Raw genomic sequence first — 22,456 nt, forward strand, 5'->3', positions numbered from 1 at the left:
AGCAAACTCTTTCCCATCCATGCCCATATAAAAAGTATTTTTGTGAGCTATGAAACTTAAGAAGTGTTTTCCTCTGCCTTGCCTTTGTGTGGATTCTCTGCTGTCTAACGTTGTGGTTGAGTGTGTGCTGCAAGCTTTCCCTCAGCAGGCAAGCTAACTGTCTGTGAGGCTTCTAGCAGACAGCCTGCCAGCACAAAACACCTGGAAACTCAATATCTCTTTCACCCTTCTCCTTTTGTCTGATTTGACAAAATCATCTGGTGTGTTCCTGTATTATTGCAGGGAAGAGCCTGACCGTGGCAGGGAAACACTCCATTTGAGAAAATGGAGCAGTGCTGCAGCAGTCTCACTTCTGTATGTGGCCATCTGGAGAACTACAGTTTGGAAACGCAAAATCCTCCCCTGACAAAGCTGAAAGAATTCGTTACTAATAATACGGAGCTTTTCAGCAGAGAGTCTCAAGTGCTTTGTGGGGAGGACAGAACCAACGTCCCCACTTGTAAGAGTGAAAGCGAAGGGGATGAGGTGGCCGAGGCTCCCCGCAGGCCGGGGCAGAGCCGGCGCTGGACCCTGCGTGTCCCGAGTCTCCTGTGACTGTCTGGTGTCCGCCAGCCCCTAAGGCCCGTGGAGGGCTCTGCGTGGGCGAATGCCTCTGCTACCTACAAAGGCAGGCACGCACAGCCAGCCGCTGCCCCCATTTTCATGCTGAAGATTAAAGCAGCTCTGCAGAAAGTGTATTTCAAGTTTCTGTCGTACAAATATGCTGCTAATTAGGGATGTAAAGGGGCTGAACTCAGCTGCAAGGCTGCTGCTCTTCCCCAGCGCGCGTTGCCTGCCAGCATTGTTAGCACTCACACTAACCCCTCATTGTCTGCTTTCCATCTCGTTGGGGTCCTGAGCATGCACAGAAGAGAAAGGAGGATTGATGTCTTTATATTGTCATTTCTGGCTGTCTGCAGGGCACCCTTCAGCCATTTTCAGCAGTGCTCAAAAGCATGCTCTGCTGTTTTTAATCTTGTTTTGCTTTTTGTTTTTTGCTGGTAGCACTCTCTCATGCCCAGAAACCTTTTTTGTTTTTAATTTTTACTTCTGTAGCTGTGTGATTCTACCTTATTAACTTGAATTCTGCTCTAGTCTCACCCTTCCCAGGGTTATCTGTTATAATGGGTAAAAAAGTGCATATGCCAGCAATTCCTACTAGCAGTTCTAGTGTATGTTAGGGAAAGAGCAATGCTCAAGTATCATACAGTCCTGGTAAAGGAGAGACAAATTCCGCAGTCTTCAATCAGTTTTAGTGGGAATGTTGTTCAATTTAAGTATCACAGAATCTGAGTCACTGTTTTTGTGTTGGGGGGATGTGTACTTTTTTTTTTTTTTAGTGTATTTTAGGATCCTCTGGAGAAAAAAAGTGGTTTGCATTCTACAGAATAATGTTTTAAATAATGATTGAGAAAAGAGCAGCCGTGCTGCTGACTCGCAGTAGCATTAGCTATTAAAAACATATTTAAATTCACGCAAATGAAAATGCTAGCTTATGGAAAAGCAAATCATCCTATTTTAATAATGGCTTTTGAAGAGTATTGCTTTCATCCATTTCGAACTGTTTTATAAGCTAACTGCAGAAGATCGAGCTGCTTGCCTGTGTTGGGCAATAATGTGCAACTTTAACCACTTTCCAGCAAAAATACTATTGGCCTTTGCCTGACTGCTGTGCGGTGACTCCGGGGCGCTCAGGGGGAGCTGCTGCTCCTTGCAGTGCTGCTGTGAGCTTTTGCCAATCAAAGGCATTTACATGATGTCAAAATAATCAGTGATTACTGCTCTGCAGCTTTAGTTCCCTCTTTTTGCAGAATAAATGGACTTGTCCTTGTGGTTTCTGTGCCCTCTATTTCTGCACACTGAAGTAAATCTCTCTTGCCTGTATATGTGGCCCTGATAGGCATTTTGGTACAACACTTTTTTTTTTTTTTTTGCGGTGTAAAATTCTGTTGGACCCTAATGGGCCAGGTTCTGGGAACTGCTCCGCTCAGGAAGCCCCCCTGGAAGCACAGGATTCCTGCTGCTGCTCGGCAGCGCGGCTGCGGCACCGGCGTTTCCCGAGGGCCGCGCGGTGGCCGCTGCCCTCCCTCCCTGCGCAGCGCCAGCCCCGCCATGCGAGAGAGGGGAGAGAGGAGCGAGCGCAGCCAAAGCCGGGTAAAAATACCCCCGAGAAGGCAGCAGTTACTCAGTTCCACTGAGAGCAAAACACTCGGCTGCGTGTGCAGCCCAGCCGGCAGGCTGCAATGCAAGAGGAAGATGTTTTGCCTGCACTTCGGTAGTCCCTAGCAACACCGCTCGATAAAGCCCTGCTCTGGTTTGCGAGGGCCAGGCTGAATTTTCTGCTCAGTATTTCTGATCCCAGAAGCCCAGCATTTGTTTACCGGAGGGGGGAAAAGGCAAAAAAAAAAAAAAGCACAGTTACATCTTTAAAGCGCGGCTGCTTGTTTGGCAAACAAATGCTGGGAAAGGCGCTGTGCTGAGGCTGTGCAAAAAGAAAGTGATTGTTATTCATTAAGCAGATGACAGCAAAGGGAGTAAAGGGGATAAAACTCGAAATCTGAAACCACCTGCTTTAATTTTAGCCCTAATTGAAGCGAGTGCCATGATGTTGCCGACGCACATATCAGATTTGCCTGCCTGGCTCTCGCTGATTCCTGCAGCCGCAAGCCCCAGCCCCCTGTCTGCGCTGCGCGAGGAGGGGATGGATCTCCTGGTTGATGGCAGGTTGTAACGGGCATTTTGGAATCTGTTTGTTTCCTTCCAGGAGCAAAACGCCGCACAGCCTGGCTCCTGATATACAGATGCTTCAGTCATTAGCGAGGTTTCTGTGACTACAGCTCTGTGTCCTAGCATGGGCGCGTTTATCTCTTTTGTTCCTCATTGGAAGCACTGATGCTTTTCTAGCTCCTTTTTATTTTTTTTTCCCCCTCATTCTCTCTATCTCTCATTCTGTCTCGCTTTGATCTTGCTGAAATGCAGAAAAGAAATCAGATCCAAAGCTCCCAGATATTCCACCCAGATCTCTAGCAGGCCGGGCCAAAGCGGTGGTGGCCGCGGGGGCTGCAGTGTGGCGGCCCTGCCTCGCTGCAGCGCAGCAGGCGTCATCGGGAGCACTGCGCTGGCGCTGCAGCCCAATAACCATTTAGGGCCTTAGCGCTTGGAGGGCTAAGGGGGTTTTGCTCTAAACGGACGGGCTGTGCAAAGCTCTTTGTGCCCTCTAATGCAGCGATTCTGGTGAAATAAGGGAACTTTCCAACCGGCAGACACGGTCTGATTCTTCACTAACCTGCCTGGATTTTTTGCCATTGAGTTAAATAGAAGCAGGGTATCACTGTCAGTTCATATTCAACTTTGCACAGCACTGGATGCAGAAGCCTGAGAGCTGGGGAGCTCCCCGCAGAATCAGCAAAGGCAGGAAGAGTCTTGACCTCAGCTGCACAATGAAATTCTAGAGCGGGCGCATTAACGGCCTCTCCTTGAGCTGTTCAGCACAGATTTATACTGCGTGTGTTTGTGTTTATGCCAGCTTTCACGAGCTATGAAAAGCTCTTTTATGATTTCCTGCAAAGATATCTAGTCAGTACGCAAGCAAATAAAGGAATACGCCAGGAAATGGGGGGCAGGTGAGCTGCGCGGCGGCCGCACGGGCTGTCCGTGGGGCTGCTCCTGGCGGGGAGGTGCCGCGAGGCACCCGTGGGCCGGCACAGCTCTGTGTCTGGCACGAGGCCCTGGGGCAGCGTCCCCGCTCGCTCCTGGTCAGCGTTCCCCGGCAGGCGCCTCCTCGTTCCTCAGCATCACTCATCGCTTGCAGCTGTTAGCGTCAGCTCAGGAGAAATCCTCGAAGGGCTGCGGCAGTAACGGCCTGCGCCGCTGAGCACCAGGAGCCCCGCTCGAGTCCTAGCGGGCATCGCTTGTCCCACGTGCAGGGTCTGTGTTTTATGGGGCTGATTCTCACTGAGCACCTTAACGAGGAAGCCACAGCATCATCCGGGCAGTTGGGATGTAGCACACAGGTAATGGGTAAATTGCCGGCAGAGTCTTTTTTGGTCCAAAGCTTAGATATCTGCAGTGTTTGGCAAGCCTTAAATGTGTGGCAGAGTGCACCAGATTATTCTCCCTGGCTTGCAGTCAGTTTATAAAGGAGGTTGCAGGGTTTTCCCCTTCATGGTCTTTTTCTCATTGTTACAGTATATTATCTGTATTAGAATCATGAATTATTAAGAAAATAACCAGATTATGAGCACTTACTTAAAAAAAATAGTGAATGTCAAAAAATAATGAGTCCTGGAATAGCATCTTTGGCAGTCTTCCTCTGTATATTCTTGGTGATGAAGTATACCCCTAGAACAGCCTGTCATGTTATTTCTATGTCTTCGTACACACAGCTGAATTAAAACTGAATGCTAGTTTCTATCTTCAGCCAGCATGTATTTTCTTTTTATGTGCATTTAAATACTATATTCTCCTTTTACTTATCAGTTCACCAGCTGTAGTAAATGCAGTCAGTTGTGTGTTGCTACACGCACACAGTGTGTGATGCGTCTGACCAGCACAGCTGTCCCGCACAGCGCCGAGCTGCGCAGTGACTGCGAGCAGGGACGCGCGTCTGCGTCCCATGGACTCCTCATCCACAGGCAGGAGGGTGGCAGCTCCTGCACTCCTGGACCTTGCTGCAGAAGGGAGCCAGCACGTGGCTTGCAAATGCTCTTGATCTAGGTGTAACTTCAGAGAACGTCCTCCTTAGGCCGAATAGATCCGCATCCATTTCTTTTGCAGAAGGGGACTCTGTGAATGTAACAGCTCTGAGCGTGGCGCTGGTTTCGGTGTCACCAGCTGGTGGCCCTTCAGCAGAACCAAAAGGACCTGAATTCTTATCAGAGCTCTTGCTCCTTTGAGAACTGTGCAGCCAGCAGATGCTTTGCAGAGAAAGAGAACATCATTCAAGAACAATCTGGTGTTTATTAATCAGCAGGAATTCAGTGTTTGAGGTCCTTAGGCAGGGAAAGCAAAGGAGAGCACCTGAGAGAAGCCATGCAGGGTTCGCTCTGCTTGTGGCCCTGAGGAGCAGATCCTCGCGGCACGTTGCGGTGCCAGTGGCATTGGGCAGGATCTGAGGTGCTCGTGCTGAGGTTGGGTTGCCCGAGCCCCGGGCAGCGCAGGCCTTTCACCTGCTCCCTCATGTTGCCCCATAGGTGTCTGGATTTGTTAAGCTCTCTCTATTTAGCCTGCAGGTTCCCTGGGCATTTAATTTTAGGTGCCTGCGTGGGCTCAGAAGTGCCACTTCTGGGAAGACAGGCACTTAGACCTTATTTAAACCTATGTTTCTGGATTTTGTGAGGTAGGCATATGGACTCTCTTTATTCCCTTGGAGAAGACTGATAATTACATAAAACAAGACTAACAGTCATGAGCCTGACCTGGTGCCTTGTGATCAATCCTCTCACCCAGGAGCTGGGAGACTGGGGTCCATGTGCTGTCCATGCTGAGCAGTTTGCCCCAATCCCGTGTGTATGAGCACCAGCCAGCCCACCAGGCTGCCGTGCCAGGAGGGAACAGGGCAGAAGAGAGGACCTGGGAGGAGGAACAACCAAAGAGCTGTAGTGAAGGGGCAGGAGGATCACAGACCTTGCTCTCCAGAGTGCACGGCGCATTTTACACCAGGCACCAGCACCAGGAAGCACCAACATGAGATTGGCCGGTTTTCCCTTCGCAGCTTCTCAGAGATGCCATCTGTTCCCCATTTATGGTATAAGTTATTTAGGTGGCCATGTGAGACAGACAGGATTGCCCTCTGGGCTTGGATGCCTTTGATGAGGCACTATCTGAATTTACCACTGAAATTAAACAGACTTGATTTTATTGCCTTCATGTATTCTAATGTCCATGAAATCATTAAAACTTCATGTCTGCTCATTGATGTTTTTTTTTTTCCTGTTGTCTTGCTGAAGTTTCTGTTATATGCTGGTGTTAGTAAATATTTTGTATGCTGACATGCCTGCTTGACAGAAAAATCAACAGCTGTCTTCCCTGCCCCATCTCAGAGACCACATTAGCCCTTTCGTGTATCACAAATGCAAGCATGTTAGGGAAAGTCAAACAATTCATATTTGTCCTAAAGGTATTACTGAAATTGTCCATGTGAACATGAGGCTTCTCATGCTGGTACAACCGTGGGTGTGAGACCCTGGTGTACTTTAGGCTTGGCTGCCCCCATAGGAGGGCTCCCGCTGTGAGGCTGCCAGCGGGGCAGCGTGGTGGGCGTTGCGACCCGTGCCCTTGTGGCTGCCCCCAGCTCACTGCCAGCGGGGCAGCGTGGTGGGCGATGCGACCCGTGCCCTTGTGCGTGTCGTGCGCCGCCGCACAGGCTGCCCCCAGCTCGCTGCAGCAGCGCCGGGCGAGCGCTCGGGGCGTAGGTGCTGCCTGCTGGAAGCGGAGCCAAGCAGGGGCAGCGCAGAGGAGGGCGGCCGATGTCTGCGCTGGCGCTTCCCGGGCTCGCTCGTGGCTCCCAGCTCTCCTGGCAGCCCCGGAGCACCTGATGTTTGGTAACAACTCTGTCCGTTTCTGTCTCGCAGATTGATGAACTCCCTGAAGGAGCCGTGAAGCCTCCAGCAAACAAATACCCCATCTTCTTTTTTGGGACCCATGAAACGTAAGCAAATGAACATGATCTGTCCTTTGAAAATATTCTCTTCCGCTTCGGCCTAAGTCAGCTCCAGTGGCTTTACTGGAACGAATCCTGACTGAAACCATTGGGAGACTAGGGTTAGCTCTTCTCATTTGTATTAACACAGGGGAGTGGAAGCTGCAAGGAGGTGCAAATGCTGCTGTCGGGATGGTGTGCCATAGTCTGAGCATAAATAATAATGAGTTTCTCTATTTTCTGTAAATAAAAGTTTCAGCATAAATTTAGTAAAGGATCATCTGAATTCAGATGCGGGGCAAAATAAATTTTCCTTGGAGCACACAGTAAGAGACACCAGCCTCTTGCATTCAGATATCTCTGGGTTCTTGTGTGGCAACTTGCCTGGTGCCTGTTAAAATGAAAAGGAGCAGAGCTGACCACAGTGTCTCACACAGTCCTCAAATGGCTTTAAAATACATGTATTCTTTTGAGACTTGTGCTGGGAATATGGTAGGACGGAGCTCTCACAAGCGATGAAAGAGCTGAACCAGCTGACCTTATAGGGAGAGAAAAGGACTGGAACAGAAAGGCTATCGTAGATCTCACAGTAATTGCTAGGAAGTACAGAAGTTCAAAATTATAATGTAATAGCCCTTTGCCTTTTTTAAAGCTACACTGAGCTAGTTTTAAAAAAATCACAATTTCCATTTTGTATGAAATGCTTGCTTTTCAAAATCTTCCTTTTCTCAGAAAGCATGTGGGATAATGTTTTTCAGAAACATGAAAAATGAAATTCTGATGATAATATTTTTACATTCAGTTTTAGAATTTCAAAGTTTCATTCAAAATTTGTTTGCAGATGGTAACATTGTTTCAGAACATAATATGGCCCATAGCTCAAATTCTTTTTCATTCTTAAAGGCTTTAAGGACATTTTTTACTTAATAAAGATCAGACTAGCATCATTTTCATTAACGTATCTCCTTCTTTTGCTGTAATGAATCTATTTGATATTTCAGTATGTTGTAATCTACTACAACTGTCATGAAATCGTCTAAAAAGAATAAGGATAATTTTAAACATATGATATGCAAAGTCAGAAACCAAAATGTAATTTTATTTTTTTCTGGATCAAAACTTTTTAAGAAACATTTTGAGAAAAATAATCTGTCCAATTTTATTCTAAAACAAATGAATCCCAAACTGCTGATCTCTTTTGTTCTGGATTTTATTAGCCTGCGATCTGGCTGTAACAGCTGAAACAGGAAAACATTTTGTAGTTACTACCTTAATAATTTACAGACTATAACTATTAAAAAAGAACCGTAGATTTCAGCTCATTAGTTTTATAGTGGAACAGTAGAAACCGTTGTACCCTCCCAGTGACAACATATTTCAAAAATATTTTACAATTATAATACTGTTTTTTTTCTGTTCTTGCTATACTTGGAGACTGTAGAAGTGTTTCCATATGCTACTGTTCAACTAAATTAAGGTGGCTCATTTTAAGTTTCAAAGGTTTTCCTTTGTTATTTGGATTATAAACATTTCTATGCGTTTTTGGCAATAAGGAGACATCTCTCAGTGTTAGCAAAAGCGTGTATAAAATACATTTTTCAGATCCGTTACTCTGTTGTTGCCTTTAATATTAACAAGACATGGTTTGTATTTTAAATAGAAGTTCATTCTTGGCCTTGCAATTTATAATTACGGTATTTCTCAGTGAGACAACTGAGTTTGGATTCGGTTCTCTCGCGCACAGTTAAGGAGAAGGAAGTTCTTTCCCCAGAGACTTGTCATCTAAGGCCTTTATCCACCAGTGTTGGCAAGGTTTTTGGCCAATAGGATGATTAAATTGAATGAAACTTTGCACATTCATAAATGCTAGGAGGAATCGGGGCATAAATTAATCTGAAATTATGTTTACAGCAAGGAAGAAATATGATCCTTTGGTTAAGGAATTAGATAAAGTATTAGAGACTCGAGAGAGATGAGTTTTCCTCTGTATCCTCTTGCCAGTTTGCATTTGACTTTGGGCAGCTCCCTGCGCCTCAGAAGCCCGTCTGTAAAAAAGGAGAACTCACCTACCCAGTGAAGATGTATGAGAATAAATGTATTAAAAATGCTGAAGCTCCAAAATCCCAAGATAATAGAGACCACAGAGTTAACAGTAATGCAAAGACCATCAGAAAAGTAGGACAGTGATTATGAAGGACGCTGTGACTTGCTCAGCAGCGATCATATGTTGATGACAGAGAATCTTCCATGTGGGAATGAACTATTGTTTCGTCTTCACTATTTTTAATGTAAATTATGTTTAACCATCCCAGTACCATGAGACAGAGCACAGAAAACATATCAGATAGCCAGTGAAAAAGAAATGATGCTGTCTTCTGTTGTATCTATGAAGTTAACATTTTACTGTAAAATATGTAGAAGCAGCAGGAAAATTCACCGCTTTTTTTCCTCTTTTTCCTTGCACTGAAATGCTGCCATCTGAAATGAGTTGGCCTAGTGCACAGCTAACCTAGGCAGCAGCAGAACCCCAAACAAATCCTCCTTCGCTGCGCTGTCTAAAAAACAATTTGGCCACAAGCGCCGTGTGTGTCTCATTGTTTCCTCGTATTACTCATCTGCCTATATTCACCCATTGTTCCTTGTCTTATATGAAATTTTAAGATTTGGAGAAGTAGAACATTTTCATTGTGTTTGCTCAGGATTAGCATGTGGGGGCCTTATTCCGTGAAAGAAGCTCCCAGGCATAATGGGCAGTAATAAATGTCACTGCGTTTTCTGTCCAGTAGTATAAGGGATGAGTTTTGGCTCAGGAGTTCTAGGCATTCCTTACATGCTTTAACTTTTCAGATAGTATTATTTTTAGGCCTTTCTGGATTTGTAACACATAGGATTGGAAGTTTGTTCCCTTGCTATCGCAGGCAGTTACGTCATATCATCCCTTTCATAAACTGTTCAAGTGCCAGTTCCCAGCAGTAGTTAATATAATAAATGAGACTTGTTTTAGTTGTTTCTAGAGAGGCTCAGCATGATTTTGCAACATCAAACATCGGGGTGGTGAGCCAATCCATAAAATCAGACTCACAGCAGTAACTCAGAGCCAACATGTAAAAAAAATTCAATGGAATGAGCAGAAGAATAGGGAAAACATTTCCACTGTTAATGTTTTTAATTTGAAGAGAAGGAATTAAAGTCCTTTTTTGAATGCTACCTTTGTTAAAATGCAGTGCGTTCCTGGGGCCCAAAGACCTTTTCCCATATAAAGAATATAAAGATAAGTTTGGGAAGTCGAACAAACGAAAAGGATTTAATGAAGGCCTGTGGGAAATAGAAAACAACCCCGGAGTAAAGTTTACTGGATATCAGGTAAATGAGTTTCCCTTTTATTCCTCCTTATCTTTCTTATTTTCCTTTTAGAAGACTTCTTATCTATGTAAACATTGGATGAGCGGTGATGGAAGGTCCTGGTTTTGGTGAGGAGTTAGCTAGGAAACTTTCCCAGCTGGTGATTGGAGTGTAATCGTGTCATATAAAGAAAATTGTGGTCTCTGACAAACTGAACTTTAATCATACTGCAGAGCCCTTTGCTTTCTGTGATATTCTGGGGTGGCGAAGTGGAAAATTCTGCAGCAGATATAGCTGAATTAAAAATGGAAGGTTTTATTTACTCCAGTATAAGCATGAATAATTTGTGACTTCTTATTTCTGTTGTTTGTTTTTACATCAAATTCGGTGCATTTTATCCAGACCGCAAGGTCACCGCACTGGAGATTTTTCCAGCGGTCATGTATAAGGCACAGGGCAGCGCCGCTCAGGTTGAGGGCTGCGGAGGGGGAGGTTTGAGCTGCTGTACAACAGCTCTCCCTGTTGGACAGCGGGGACAAATTGCCGCTCGAGCTGGGGAGGAGAAAGGCAGTCGGGGGCTTGCAGGAAACCAGACTGCTTCTATCATTAAGAAAAGATGGTCCTTTGAAGACAGGAATCATCTCCAAAAGATGAGGAACACCTATTACATTATTAGCACGAAAGTTTACGAACCAGCGACTCGGCCCACCTGCAGACAAACTGCGGCTCCACTGCTCCTGGTTTGTGTTTTCAGCCCGGCAGATGTTCTTGGCACTCTTGGGGATATAAAAAAATCTCGGAACGGGCTGTGGGAGATGGACTGTCAGGGAGCTCTCGGCCTTCTGCTCAGTATTTGCTCTTTGCTGTCACAGAGATCAAGCCCTTTGTGGGGTTTGTAACAGCCATCTTTTTCTCTGGAGTTACCTCGCTCCTGTATGCAGCCAAAACTTTGAAGTTTCCTTAGTTTTGTCCAAATTAGATCATGCCAGGTCTCTGCACTGAGCTATCCTTAGTTCTTCAGCAAATGCATTTTTGCTATCAAATTTTCCAATTCTGTGCAAATCCCTGAGAAGGTGCTATCCCACAATCACATCTGATAACTCTGTTCAAGAGGTGACTGCAAAAATTGCCTCTGCAGCCCTTCTTGATAATTGTAAGAATAATTTTAGCTCTTGTAGACTAAAACGATTAAAGTGTAAACTGTCTGTTATCAGTATTTTTGTGTTCAATGAAGAACAAAAGCTAATTAATAGATTATAGGGATACCGTTGTTGTTGTTGTTGTCATTATTGTTTTTCTTGTTTTATTTTAAAGGCAATTCAGCAACAAAGCTCGTCAGAAACTGAGGGTGAAGGAGGAAATACAGCAGATGCCAGCAGTGAGGAGGAAGGTGATCGGGTAGAAGAGGATGGAAAAGGCAAAAGAAAGAATGAAAAAGCAGGCTCAAAACGAAAAAAATCCTACACTTCAAAGGTTGTCTCTGAGCTTTTCCATTGTTACTCATGTGCATTTACCATGAAGATGCAGTGCAGTTCATGGCAATCTGTCTTCTCTAGCATTTTGATTCCAATACCATAATGATGCATTCAGCCAGGCCCAGGGAAGTGATCTGGCTGTTGAAACACTGTGCTCAGTTGTGGAACCTATGCTTTGAGGAGATAGAAGTATAGGAAACAGTTCAGAGGGTCTGGAGGGAAAATCTTTGCAAAGTTAGCCAGAGGAGCTCATGTATTGGAGGAAAGCATTGGGAGGTTTGATCACTTCGTATAGCTATTTCCACTTGAAAAGCAGGAAAAATGCTATAGGAGTCTGCCTCCTGGGAGAGCTCTAGCTTTGCTCTCCCATCCCCACTGCAAGTGCTCCATGAGTCTTGGAAAAAGACACGGGAGGGTCGTGTGTGCCCAGTTGCTCCTGTTGTAGCTACGTACAAAACCCTTCAGTACTCTATCAAGGGAGGAAGAACTAATTCTGTAAGCAAGGAGTGGGATGCTTAATTAGGAGATACAGCACCTGCATCTAGGACCTGCCTGCCAGGGAATATTGAAGCAGCAGCAAAACTGAGAAGGTTAAGAGTAATATGGCTCAGACTGCCTCAGAACAGCTGGCCTGCATAATTACCTGTGTAGTGACAACAGCTGGTTCAGATCTGCACCTCTCTTGTCACTGGAGTGACATTTCGTTCAGGTCTGTGTGTGCCTCCAAGTGTGGCCTCTGCTCCCACTGCCTCCCTTCGCCCCTTCTCGAAGGTGCGACTGAGTCACGTTTGTTCGCATTTGTGTTATTCTACTGAAAGTGAAAAATAAATTAAACTAAAAGAAACAAGTAAACCAATTTGATCTGGGCTTAGTTTGGGGGAGAGAGTGAATTTTAATGGTACATCCACTGAACAAAATGTATGAAGTAATTCCACCCTCTTTGTATGTTTTACATTAGAAATTCAGGTCTGATTTACCATCTTCTTTCCAGAAGACTCTGGGCAAACAGAGGATTAGGAAAATGGTGGCTTAATGCCACAATTGATCCTTTTGTACTGTAGAATTGCATAACATAAAGGGAACAGGAAAGATGTATTGGTTCCACATGGCTTTAACGTTAATATATTAAAGCTGACAGCACTAAAAAAAAGTATGGAAAGCAGTTCTGTTAATGTTATTCTCATTTTACATCTCTGTGTTTAATCAAAACTTTTGTCAAGCTGGCACCATCTGTTTCATTAACTAACAAAACCTACAGGTGACCCAACACTAATACCCATCTCCTATTACTGTGTCTGCCTTAGTCGGCTGTGCCGACAACTTGTGTTGAACCCAGAATTTCTCCCTTTTCTTCCCTGATGGCAGTAACTCCATCTACTTCACCTGAAACATGTTTTTCACCCTGCATACCCTCCCCAGTGTTCATCTTGAGCAAGGAACCATGTGATCAGGCAGCTCTGCACATGCAGCACAAAAGCATTGGTCTATGTCTGAAGCACAGTGGTCTTTAACTGTATTGTTGATCTTTTCAGAAATCCTCCAAGCAGTCACGGAAATCTCCTGGAGATGAAGATGATAAGGACTGCAAAGAGGAAGAAAATAAGAGCAGCTCTGATGCTGGAGACGCAGGCAATGACACAAGAAACACTTCTTCAGATTTGCAGAAAACCAGTGAAGGGGTAATCTTCAGTCTTCCATTAATATAATTCACTTCACGAGCAGTTTGTTACCACAGGGCCTTTGGACTCCAGGGTGAAAGGCATTGCCTTGCAGTGACCTGCATGTACCATGTACAGACCTTTTTACATTCCATTTAATTGGCCAGAATGATGTAGCTGGAACAGAAGCATGGTCTAGAGACTGAATGAGAACATATACAATAAGCATTATTTTTGTTCTGACACTTGCACGGATGTCAGCTGAGAGTAACTGTACTGAAAACCATTAACTGGAATGATGCAAAATTGATGTGAGAGCAGAATCAGACCATTTGCATAATGCATTTTGGCTCACTAGACAGTGGGATCCTGCTTATTGTTTCCCACTTGTTTTAAATGTGTGCAATCTTACTGACTTGCTTGGAGTTCATGAGGATTCATGTGAATGTGTGTTTCAGGAAAGGCAGAATCCACATACTGTAGGTTGTGGGGCAGATCCTTCCTTGGGACATGCACTTCCAAGGAGTTGCACAGTCTTCTCCAGAGCAACTTGATATAAGAAATAACTTCCACCCATGTTCATGTCAGTTGCGTGTTCAGGGCAGTATTATTTCATTGTTACCACAACAACAAAAAGGAAGGCTCCTAAGCCACATAACTGGCAAGGGAATTGGTTAATTGTCAGCCCCCTTTACCAGCTGGCACTGTTTTGTGCCCTTGGAGCGGAGCAAGCCTGGGTGCTCCCACATTAGGCTCTCCCCGCGGGCTCCGAAGCGGCGCTGGCGGCGCGACGGGCGGGCGGCCGCGGAGCTGCTGAGTGACGCGAATCCCCAGGTGCACGAGGAAACCAGCCCGTGCAGCCTCTCATACAGCAGAGGGGCTTTAGCACCCAGGGTTACGTTCAGCCGCAACCTCTTTTCACAAAATCCAGCCTGTGGGGAGCTGCTGGTGTCTCCTGCTTCAAGACTCCTCCCAAAGCTCCCTTTCCTCTTGTCTCTCTGAGATAATGTGTTTGATGCTTCTTTGCCTTGCAAAGACTTCCGTGCGTGGCCCCTCTTCTGTTCCCTCTGAACAAGCACCAGGTCAGAGCCAGGGCTGATGCAGTGACTGCACCAGCTATTCCTTCCCAGCACCTCACCTGCAAAATCTAGGGGCCTGGGGCTGGTGACTGTAGCAAGTTTGTAGTGTATGTGAGGATCACGTTCTGCCTAGTGAGCCCTATGACACTTTCCTGCCCTTAAATAGGCATCAGTGTGGGAACCCTGTCTGGAAGGTCCATCTGAGGTTCAGGAGGGCCTGCTTCATTTCCCTTGTTGTAGCAATGAGAGAGGATGTGTCTGTGAAGTTCAGGCACATTCTGCACATAAGGACCAAATGTTTACCAAGTCCGAACAGCCGCAGATTACGTGGCTGAAAAGTCCCATACTGTGTTGTCTGCATGGTGGTGACATTCATCTACCTCTTCTTGCCGTATATGACTTGCTTGAAACTATGGAGAAGGAGCCAGCATGTCGGAGCTTCATGCTGCTCTGCAGCAGCACTTTCAAGGTTGCCAATATTTTAGCCTCTGTGCTGGAATATGGGCAACGGTTGCTGTGTCCTTCCTGTTGGTACCACCTCCACAGAAATATTCACTGGAAACTTGTGTACCCATCTGAGGAGCTGTCCCTGCTCTGCTCTGACTTCTTCAGCCCCAGGAGAATTCAAACACAACTAACAAGTCTTTAGCTAGATCTTGGATGCTTTTGGTATTACAGAAAAAGCAAAGCTTTGGTATCAGAGACAGGGCGAGAGGGTTAATTAGTGCAACTTAAGGTCAAAGCACTGAAAGTTTGGAGAAGCGTGTATTCCAATACAAATATTATAACTTGCCCATTTCTCCTGCAAAATCAGCACTTCATATTGAAATTTTCTTCAGCATTTCTTTTTAGATTTTACCAATAGCAAAGTTCCCTTTTAGGAGCAGGAGACCCTCCACCTCTTGGTGTCCTCAAAGCCAGTGCATGCGCTTGGGTTTTTCCCCTGTAGGAAGGAGCACAGGGAGAGGCTGGCACTAACCTGACGTTATAAAATACAGACTATAGATGAAACAACGGTCTCTAAAAAGTTTTATAACTTGTGACAAGAGTGTTGGGCTGGTAATGACCTATTTGAAGAAAATGGGATTCTTCCACCTGCGTGCGGCATGGGAGCTGCCCTCGCTGCCCAGGAGCTGGATCTGGACGCCGAGCTCAGGGCGTTTCTGTGGCCGTGAGATGGCGCCAAGAGCACAGAGGAGGGAGCCCCTGGGTGCCCGCCCGCTCCTCCTGTCCGCCAAGGTCAGCAGGAACTGCAGGGCACCAGAAAAGCGGTGGGCTCAAAGTAACCTGTAGAGAGGTGCCATGAAGGCTCAGAGTCAGTAAACAACAGCTCAGAGCCCCGATTTCAGAGGGAGGGGTGTTTGTTCTACCGATCTGCTTTGGGGATGGCCATTTAAAAGCTGTCTGGTAGTGGAAGCTGTGAGAGGCCATGGAAACCAGCGGGACGTTTGCTGCAGCGCTGCCCAAGGGCTGTGCGGCCTGGAGGGCCGGAGCTCCTGTGCCCAGCGCTAACAGGTGCCTGGCCATGACACAAGCAGCTTTTAATAATAATGAGGTAGTAATTATGTATGATAATGCCTGGACTCCAGGGTGAAGACGTCCCCTGTCTTCAAATGGCAGGAAACTTTGCCACTTAATCATACCTTCCCCCTCAGCATTAAGGGGACTTTCTTGAAGGGTTGAACTGCTGGAATCAAATGATTACAGGAGCATCTTCACCTATATTTTTAATGAGATTTCTAACCTCCAGGTGGTAGGAGTCAGAAGAAGACTCAAAAGTCAGAAAATATAAGTACTTCCAAGGCTACGGTGATTGTTTTCAGCCAATTTCATGATGTTCAAAGGCTGGACTCATGATTTGCCTTTATTCCTGGGGTTGACAAAGTTGCTACCATTTCACATCTCTATCCCTTAGTTTCTCTCTCATTTCTGAGGACTACAGTCTCAGCAGATGAGACATTAGCTTTCTTTGCCTCAGTCACCATTTATAAATCTGTCCTTACACTACCTGTTTCTCAGACTCCTTCCTCACTGCTCGTTTGGCTGATTCTCTCTCCAGAAGGAGGCAAAGACTGAGTCCCAGGATTTTATTATCTTGATTGATTAATCACATATTATTAGCTAAAGCAGCCTATCTCTGAGCTTGCTCAAATCAAGAGTCACAACCCCCCTGTGACAAGAGTCCTCTGGTCTTAGGTAGTAAACTGTTACAGCTTCCTCCAAGTACCCATAACAGAACATTCCTGTGGAAGGGTATCTGTGTCTCTGGGCTGTTTACGTTGTATGGTGCAAAATTAACTCATAAATCAGTGAATCCACGGCAGCAGATTTACATCTCGCACACAAACCTCCTGTGACCTGTGTGTGTGGTTCTTGGCTGCCATAACTCTGAAATGCTATAACTGATTACCTGTGTTGTTTTTTACTTTTACTGCTCTGATTACCCATATAACGACATCTTAAAGCTGACTATAGTCTGCAGCCTATTACTCGAAGGTATTTGAAGGTTAGGGTCAGCATGGATAGGTGGCCAGATTTTCACTCAGTATTCCTTATTTTGTTTGCAGGGCAGGTTTTCATTCAGTGTTCCTTTATTTGCAGGCCAAAGCTCGTATGGGTAAGGTAGGGCTCTATTGCGTGAGGCTGCTTTTGTGTAGGGACGCACACACTTGTGTTTCTGGAGGTGAATGATTTTACTGAGTCTTTGAAAAAGAAGAGATTTCTGGGAAACGAAATACGGGTTTTGCTTCTGGTGCAGCTAGAACATTAAAGTGGGGCAAAGGACTGTGATCTTTTTACTCACACTGACAATCAGTTACTAACATGGGAGTCACTGGATCTATTTGTGGAGGCAACTGCTTGCCAGCATGAATAAGGGGATCAAAATCTGGTCCAAAATTACTGCCATCTGATACTATTGCAATTGAGAGAACATATTTAAAACAGCCTGTGTCCAAGACATTTTTTGTTGTGATGTTCTGGTGGGGTAGCAACAATTCAAGGACTGCTGTGAGAGAAAGACCTTGCTCCCATCTGTAACTACTAAAATGTTCTCTGCACTACCAGGGCCAGAGAATACAGGTTCCCTCTGGTCCCCTCCTGCAGCTCAGAGGTGCTTGGATCTTCTCAGCAATAGCACTGGTTTAACTGTGTAGCAGGTTTGGACTTACATCAGCATTAAAAGCATAGCACTTAGGGCTCCATTCAGTATAAAAGCACATTGCTGACACTTGGCAAGAAAAGTAAAATGGAATATATATTTCTCTCTGATTTTTTCCAATGAATTTGAAGTAAGTTAAAATATATCTACCAAATAAGGTGGTAAACATTTGTGTTTAGCTATTGCACATTCTAAATTTCTATGTTAAAAATCAAATAGGAACATACTCTCTACTGCAGCATGCCCACAAACCTAAGGAGGTGTGTTGCCTGCTGGCTTCATATGGCTGAGGAGAACAGCACTCCTACATAAGGCAGTGGGATATAACTTAATAAAATATCTGAATATAAGTCAAGATGAAAGCAGCTGGTGTAAACCAAACACACCCTTTGCATCTCCCTCTGCACTGAAATCTGTAACCAGTGTGACTTCAAACCAGCACTGAATAACAGGAGTACAGAGCAAGTAAATAATTATCCTTCTGCCCTTCCACCAGGAGTCAAAGCGCAGGATGGCAAAGGCACTTGCTAGGCACTTCTGGTGACAGAGTTTTCAGTGCCAGAAAAAAAGAAGGCAGTTTGGGGGCACGGTGGGGAGGGAGGGGGCGGTTATTCCCTGCTCCCTGTGTCCTCCTCCGTTCTGGGAGCTTCATATACTGATGACTGAGACTTTCCCCTTCCATCGGCCAGCCCGCTGTTGTGTGCGGCGCTCGGGCAGCACAGCGCACACTGCAGCGTATTGGCTGTAAAGCTGACTGACTTGTTTCAACAAAAATGGGTTTTATGAGTTTCCTCAGAAACTCGACGCAACCTTGTGGGGCTCACAGAAGCTGCTCAGCCACATCCCGGCTCAGCAGCCGCTGGGACCTGGGAAGAGATGCCACAGCTGGGAGACAAAGGTGTGTTGTGAGGGAAGGTGGCGCTGGACGCTTGGCCAGGGCACTCGCCATGTCCTGTGCGCTTGGCCCTGCGCAATCCCTCCGCGGCCACACTGTGGTCCCACAGAGCTCTCTGTGGGATGGTGCAGTGGAATTACTGGTGTTCCCGGCAGCCGCGTGGGAACGGGGCCTGCCCAGGATCCTGACCCTATGCCCACGGTTCAGTGGTGATCGGAGCAAAGCGTTATCCCTCCGGAAGGACACCCTTGCCTCATGGATGTGAGCGGGAGGCCCTGTGGACCGACTGCTTCAGCCCCCAGCCTACCTTCGTGATGGGGGCACCTGTCGTTAACAACTTGAGCTGAAGGCTCCTGGGTTGATTGACTAATTGTTCTGGAATTGTTCTAATGGATGCCTGCACCTTCCTCTGAAGGGAAGAGAAATGGCAGTGAACACTTCCAAGCCACCTTTCCACAGTCTCGTTGGCCCTTGGAGAGGAGCGAGGCAGTGGTGGGTGCCCGAGCGAGGTGCTGCGGCCAGGGAAGGGCCGAGGGCTCAGAGCGGCGTCCTCTAGGCCGCTGCATAGGGTGAGCCCTTCTCAAGTGTCGCAAGGCAGGACGCAGCAGGAGCTCCCACGCGGAAAGCTGGCGTCTCCATTACGTGCTTTGTAGAGCCCTGTGAGAGGGCGAAGGGCGGCTCTGAGCAAGCCCTGCGTGGGCACCGCTGCGGCATCCCCTCGAGCCGTGGCACCACACGCGGTCGGTACGGTGACCCACAAGGAGACGGCTTAGGTGGGAAACCCCTGGGGCAGGGATGTTGAAATAGCTTTTTCATATTCTCTTCCAGATCCTTTCTAAGATGACAATCCCATAATTCCCAGTGGATTTACTCTGTACCCTCTCTCTTATTCCTTGGTGTTCATTTTTTTTTCCTGGTTGATCGCACCAAATACGTTAACTCCTTCATCCTGGCCGCGTGTTGTGTTTCCTCCCAGCTGCCAGGGTGTAGGCGGAAAAGCATTGACACTCGGGTCATTGCATGGGAGAAGGGAGGTCTTGCTCAGAGCCAGGTGGTCACATAGCAATCCAGGTCTTCATGTTGTTGGACAAAAATAATGTATCTCCATGGCTATGAGTATTGCTATCTCTATTTAATATGAAGAAAATGAGACTTGGAGGCAGTTGCCCTGATTATGAAACAGTCTGATCCTCTTTCCATTAATGTCAATGGAAGTAAGAGCTGACCTTGAATTGGCCACAAAGTGGAAGTTTCTTCCCCTTCTGTCATCATCTTTCAGAGAATGCCAAGCCAAACCTCCAGATATGCTGTGAAAACCCTGTGTCTGTTTTCATGCTTATTAAGTGTTCCTTTGCTGAACCCAACAGCCTTCTCACAAGGTGTCCAGGCACACAGCAGGGATCTCCTAACCTTTCACATTGAGCTTATCAGTGGTGGTAAGGCAAAAAATCACAATTTGGCTCTGTTTGAAGTATACCACAAGAGTCATAATTAAAAAATTGTGGAAAAAAAGACACATGCATGATTGAAGCCGCTTATTTGAATAAAGCCCCGAATGTTTACTTTTAAAATCTGTTCTTCAATATTTTGTAGTGATATATTTAGTCGATGTAACATAAGCAGTTTTCTCTAGAAAAAAATATCTGCTCAAACAGACCACGTAGTTACTGTACTCGGGATTGGGAAGTGCAGGAAGTTTGCTACAGTGTGTTTTTCTTACATTACATGTGCCTCTCTTTTTTTCTTTCTCTCTTTCAGACTTAACCAACATAATGACTGCTGACTATTAAGGGAAAACGCAAGAAGGTTACATGTTTGGTTGTCTAATATTCTTGGATTTGATATGAGTCACCACATCTGTTCATTAGTATCATCAGCAGCATCCCAGTTTGTATGCACATTATTCACATTCCTATCTGTTGTGTTTGCAGAAATGACATTTTGCCCTTTTTTCTAAGGGTTATTTTTGATTTTCATATTACTTGGTTGCATGAAGTTGCCCTTTACCAGTGGCTGAGGTTTATGAAGATATTGCATACTTGAACATGTTTTAGATTCCTTTTCTAAACAGAAAAGGTATAACTCCAAATTAAATCATTCTAAGTCAGCATTTTTTAAAAGACAGGTAAATCATAGAAGCAAGTCCCCTACATGCAATGCTACAAGAATATTTTCCACCTACAAACATAACTTTAAATTGCCCTATATCATTCTTTATTTTTTAATCAGTTTACGACATGAAAGAAAAAAAACCTCTTCAGTTGAGATCATTGCAAAGTTCAATAATGTAATAAAATACCTTTCCTTATTAGAAGTACCTAGCTAGTTATACTCTTAATACTTCTCAAAATCATGATGTAATGTACACTATCTGACTTAGTTCCTATATGTGGAGTTAGTGAAAGTCTTTTTGTGTTTCTTTAGATTAATACAAGGATTTTTTCCAATGCCAACACAATTTGAGATCATTCATTTGGATGCTTTCCATTTTTAAGCTTACTGTGATATAGAACCCTATGGGAAACCAAAAGAAAACATCAATTCTAAACAATGAAAGGCTTAAAAAAAGGATGCTGTCATTCTGGCTTTTTTTTTTCCTTTTGGAAATAGAACTAGACTAGTAAGTAAGCATTCCAAATCCATTATTCTGTGTACATTATTGTTGCTATTGTGATAATAGAGATTTTTATTTATTTTTATGCCAGCTTTTATTGTGAAAACATATTTAGTCTGGTTTTATCAATCCTTGTTATGCTTGTCCTTGGAACATCTTTTGCGTATTCAAGGTTTGTAGTTGACGAGTTTACTGTAAAAAACTTTAAAAAACGCAACAAAAAAACAAAAAAGAAAACAAAAAGAAAACAAAAAAATGTATTGTTTTTACAGAATAAATTTATTGGAATGTGTATTGGGAGTAAGGTTTGAGGTTGTAAGCAACTAAGTTAGCGTCATATTTGGCTTCATACGTGTAATAATGTGAGGTATTAATGTAAGTCAAGTATTAAAGCAAAACATTCTGTTAACATGAGTTGACCATAATAGATACAAGTGCAGGTGAGATCTTTATTTTTTTCTGTACTTTGCCTTTTCTGGATAACAGGAGGTTATTAAATTCACCTTGAATGTATTCAAAGTTTCTTTAAAAACATTAGAAGTACCATCAGAGGCTCAAATATCTTTGTGAGACAGCACGCCAAGCAGCTCTGCGTTTGCTTTCTGGGGAGACACTTGGGGATGGAGCTGTCCCGCGTCCCTGCGTGTACGGAGGGCATCCACCCCAGGGAGGTTGGGTGCCGGGGGGCGCGTTGGCATCGGCTCCATTCTGCTAAGAAACGTGCCCCGACAGAGCCTGTGGTGCTGGGGAGCCCAGGGGTGAGAGCGAGGCTGCACTTGTGAGCACGATGGGAACTGCAGCTCAGCGTGCAGCGGGAGAGGAGTGCAGCACGGCCCTGGCGCAGGCTGCAACGCGCATCTGCATGAGCTGCTGCTTCCTTGCTGCTGATTAGGTTTAAAAAGAAAATGTAAATGCTGTAAATCAAAGCATCCAAAACTAAACACCCCAAAAGAAAGTGCTTCCGGCTAAGTGGTATCAGCTAATTTCATCTGTGAGAAAGCTACTAAAGGTACTGCTTTTAGTATAAACACACACACACACAAAAGGCATAGAAATAGTTCTAATTGCAAACAGAAACACAAACCACATGAAACCAAGGTCCCTCTGTGTGCTGCTACTTGCCTACAACCTAAGGTCCCAGCACAAATAGCTCCTTAGAGAAACACAGTAAAAATTGCTCCCCACTGAAGCTGGTGCCGTTGTGTCCGGCCTCGTGTGCAAGGTGCTGAGCACAAGCCCAGCGCAGAACTGCTCAGAAGCACATGCTTAACTTCAAGCAGACGATAGTCCTTGCAGAACTGAATCTTTAAAAATAGTAACAAAACTATATGATTCAGTTATCATATAGGGAATCTTACCATCAGAGTTGATTGCATCTTAAAATTTCTTGGGATTTTTAACAAGGCTGACCCACAAGACGTTCTTTTTGACAAATAAAACATGTGCATGTGACAGTTATGGATGTTAATTTTTGACACTTCAAAAACATTGATCTTAAAAATTATACAGTACTTTTATACATGAATTGCTAACACTGATATATGTAAGTGTATG

At 45.0% G+C, this 22,456-nt stretch overlaps 1 protein-coding gene across 1 annotated transcript in view; it reads left to right on the forward strand.

Annotated features, from left to right (window-relative positions):
* HDGFL3 (HDGF like 3) overlaps positions 1 to 21,415 on the forward strand; it is a 37,313-nt gene extending 15,898 nt beyond the window's left edge. The window contains exons 2-6 of the mRNA XM_088540190.1: positions 6,612 to 6,688; positions 9,904 to 10,042; positions 11,336 to 11,494; positions 13,029 to 13,175; positions 20,047 to 21,415. Of these exons, the coding sequence (XP_088396316.1) occupies positions 6,612 to 6,688; positions 9,904 to 10,042; positions 11,336 to 11,494; positions 13,029 to 13,175; positions 20,047 to 20,052 (528 nt within the window). The 3' untranslated portion in view covers positions 20,053 to 21,415. The remainder of the gene's footprint in view (positions 1 to 6,611; positions 6,689 to 9,903; positions 10,043 to 11,335; positions 11,495 to 13,028; positions 13,176 to 20,046) is intronic.
* The last annotated feature ends 1,041 nt before the right edge of the window (positions 21,416 to 22,456 follow it).

Source organism: Tinamus guttatus, unplaced genomic scaffold, assembly GCF_059628265.1.
Source record: "Tinamus guttatus ecotype Peru unplaced genomic scaffold, ASM5962826v1 Tinamus_guttatus_pri_ptg000004l, whole genome shotgun sequence".
NCBI classification, from domain to species: domain Eukaryota; kingdom Metazoa; phylum Chordata; class Aves; order Tinamiformes; family Tinamidae; genus Tinamus; species Tinamus guttatus.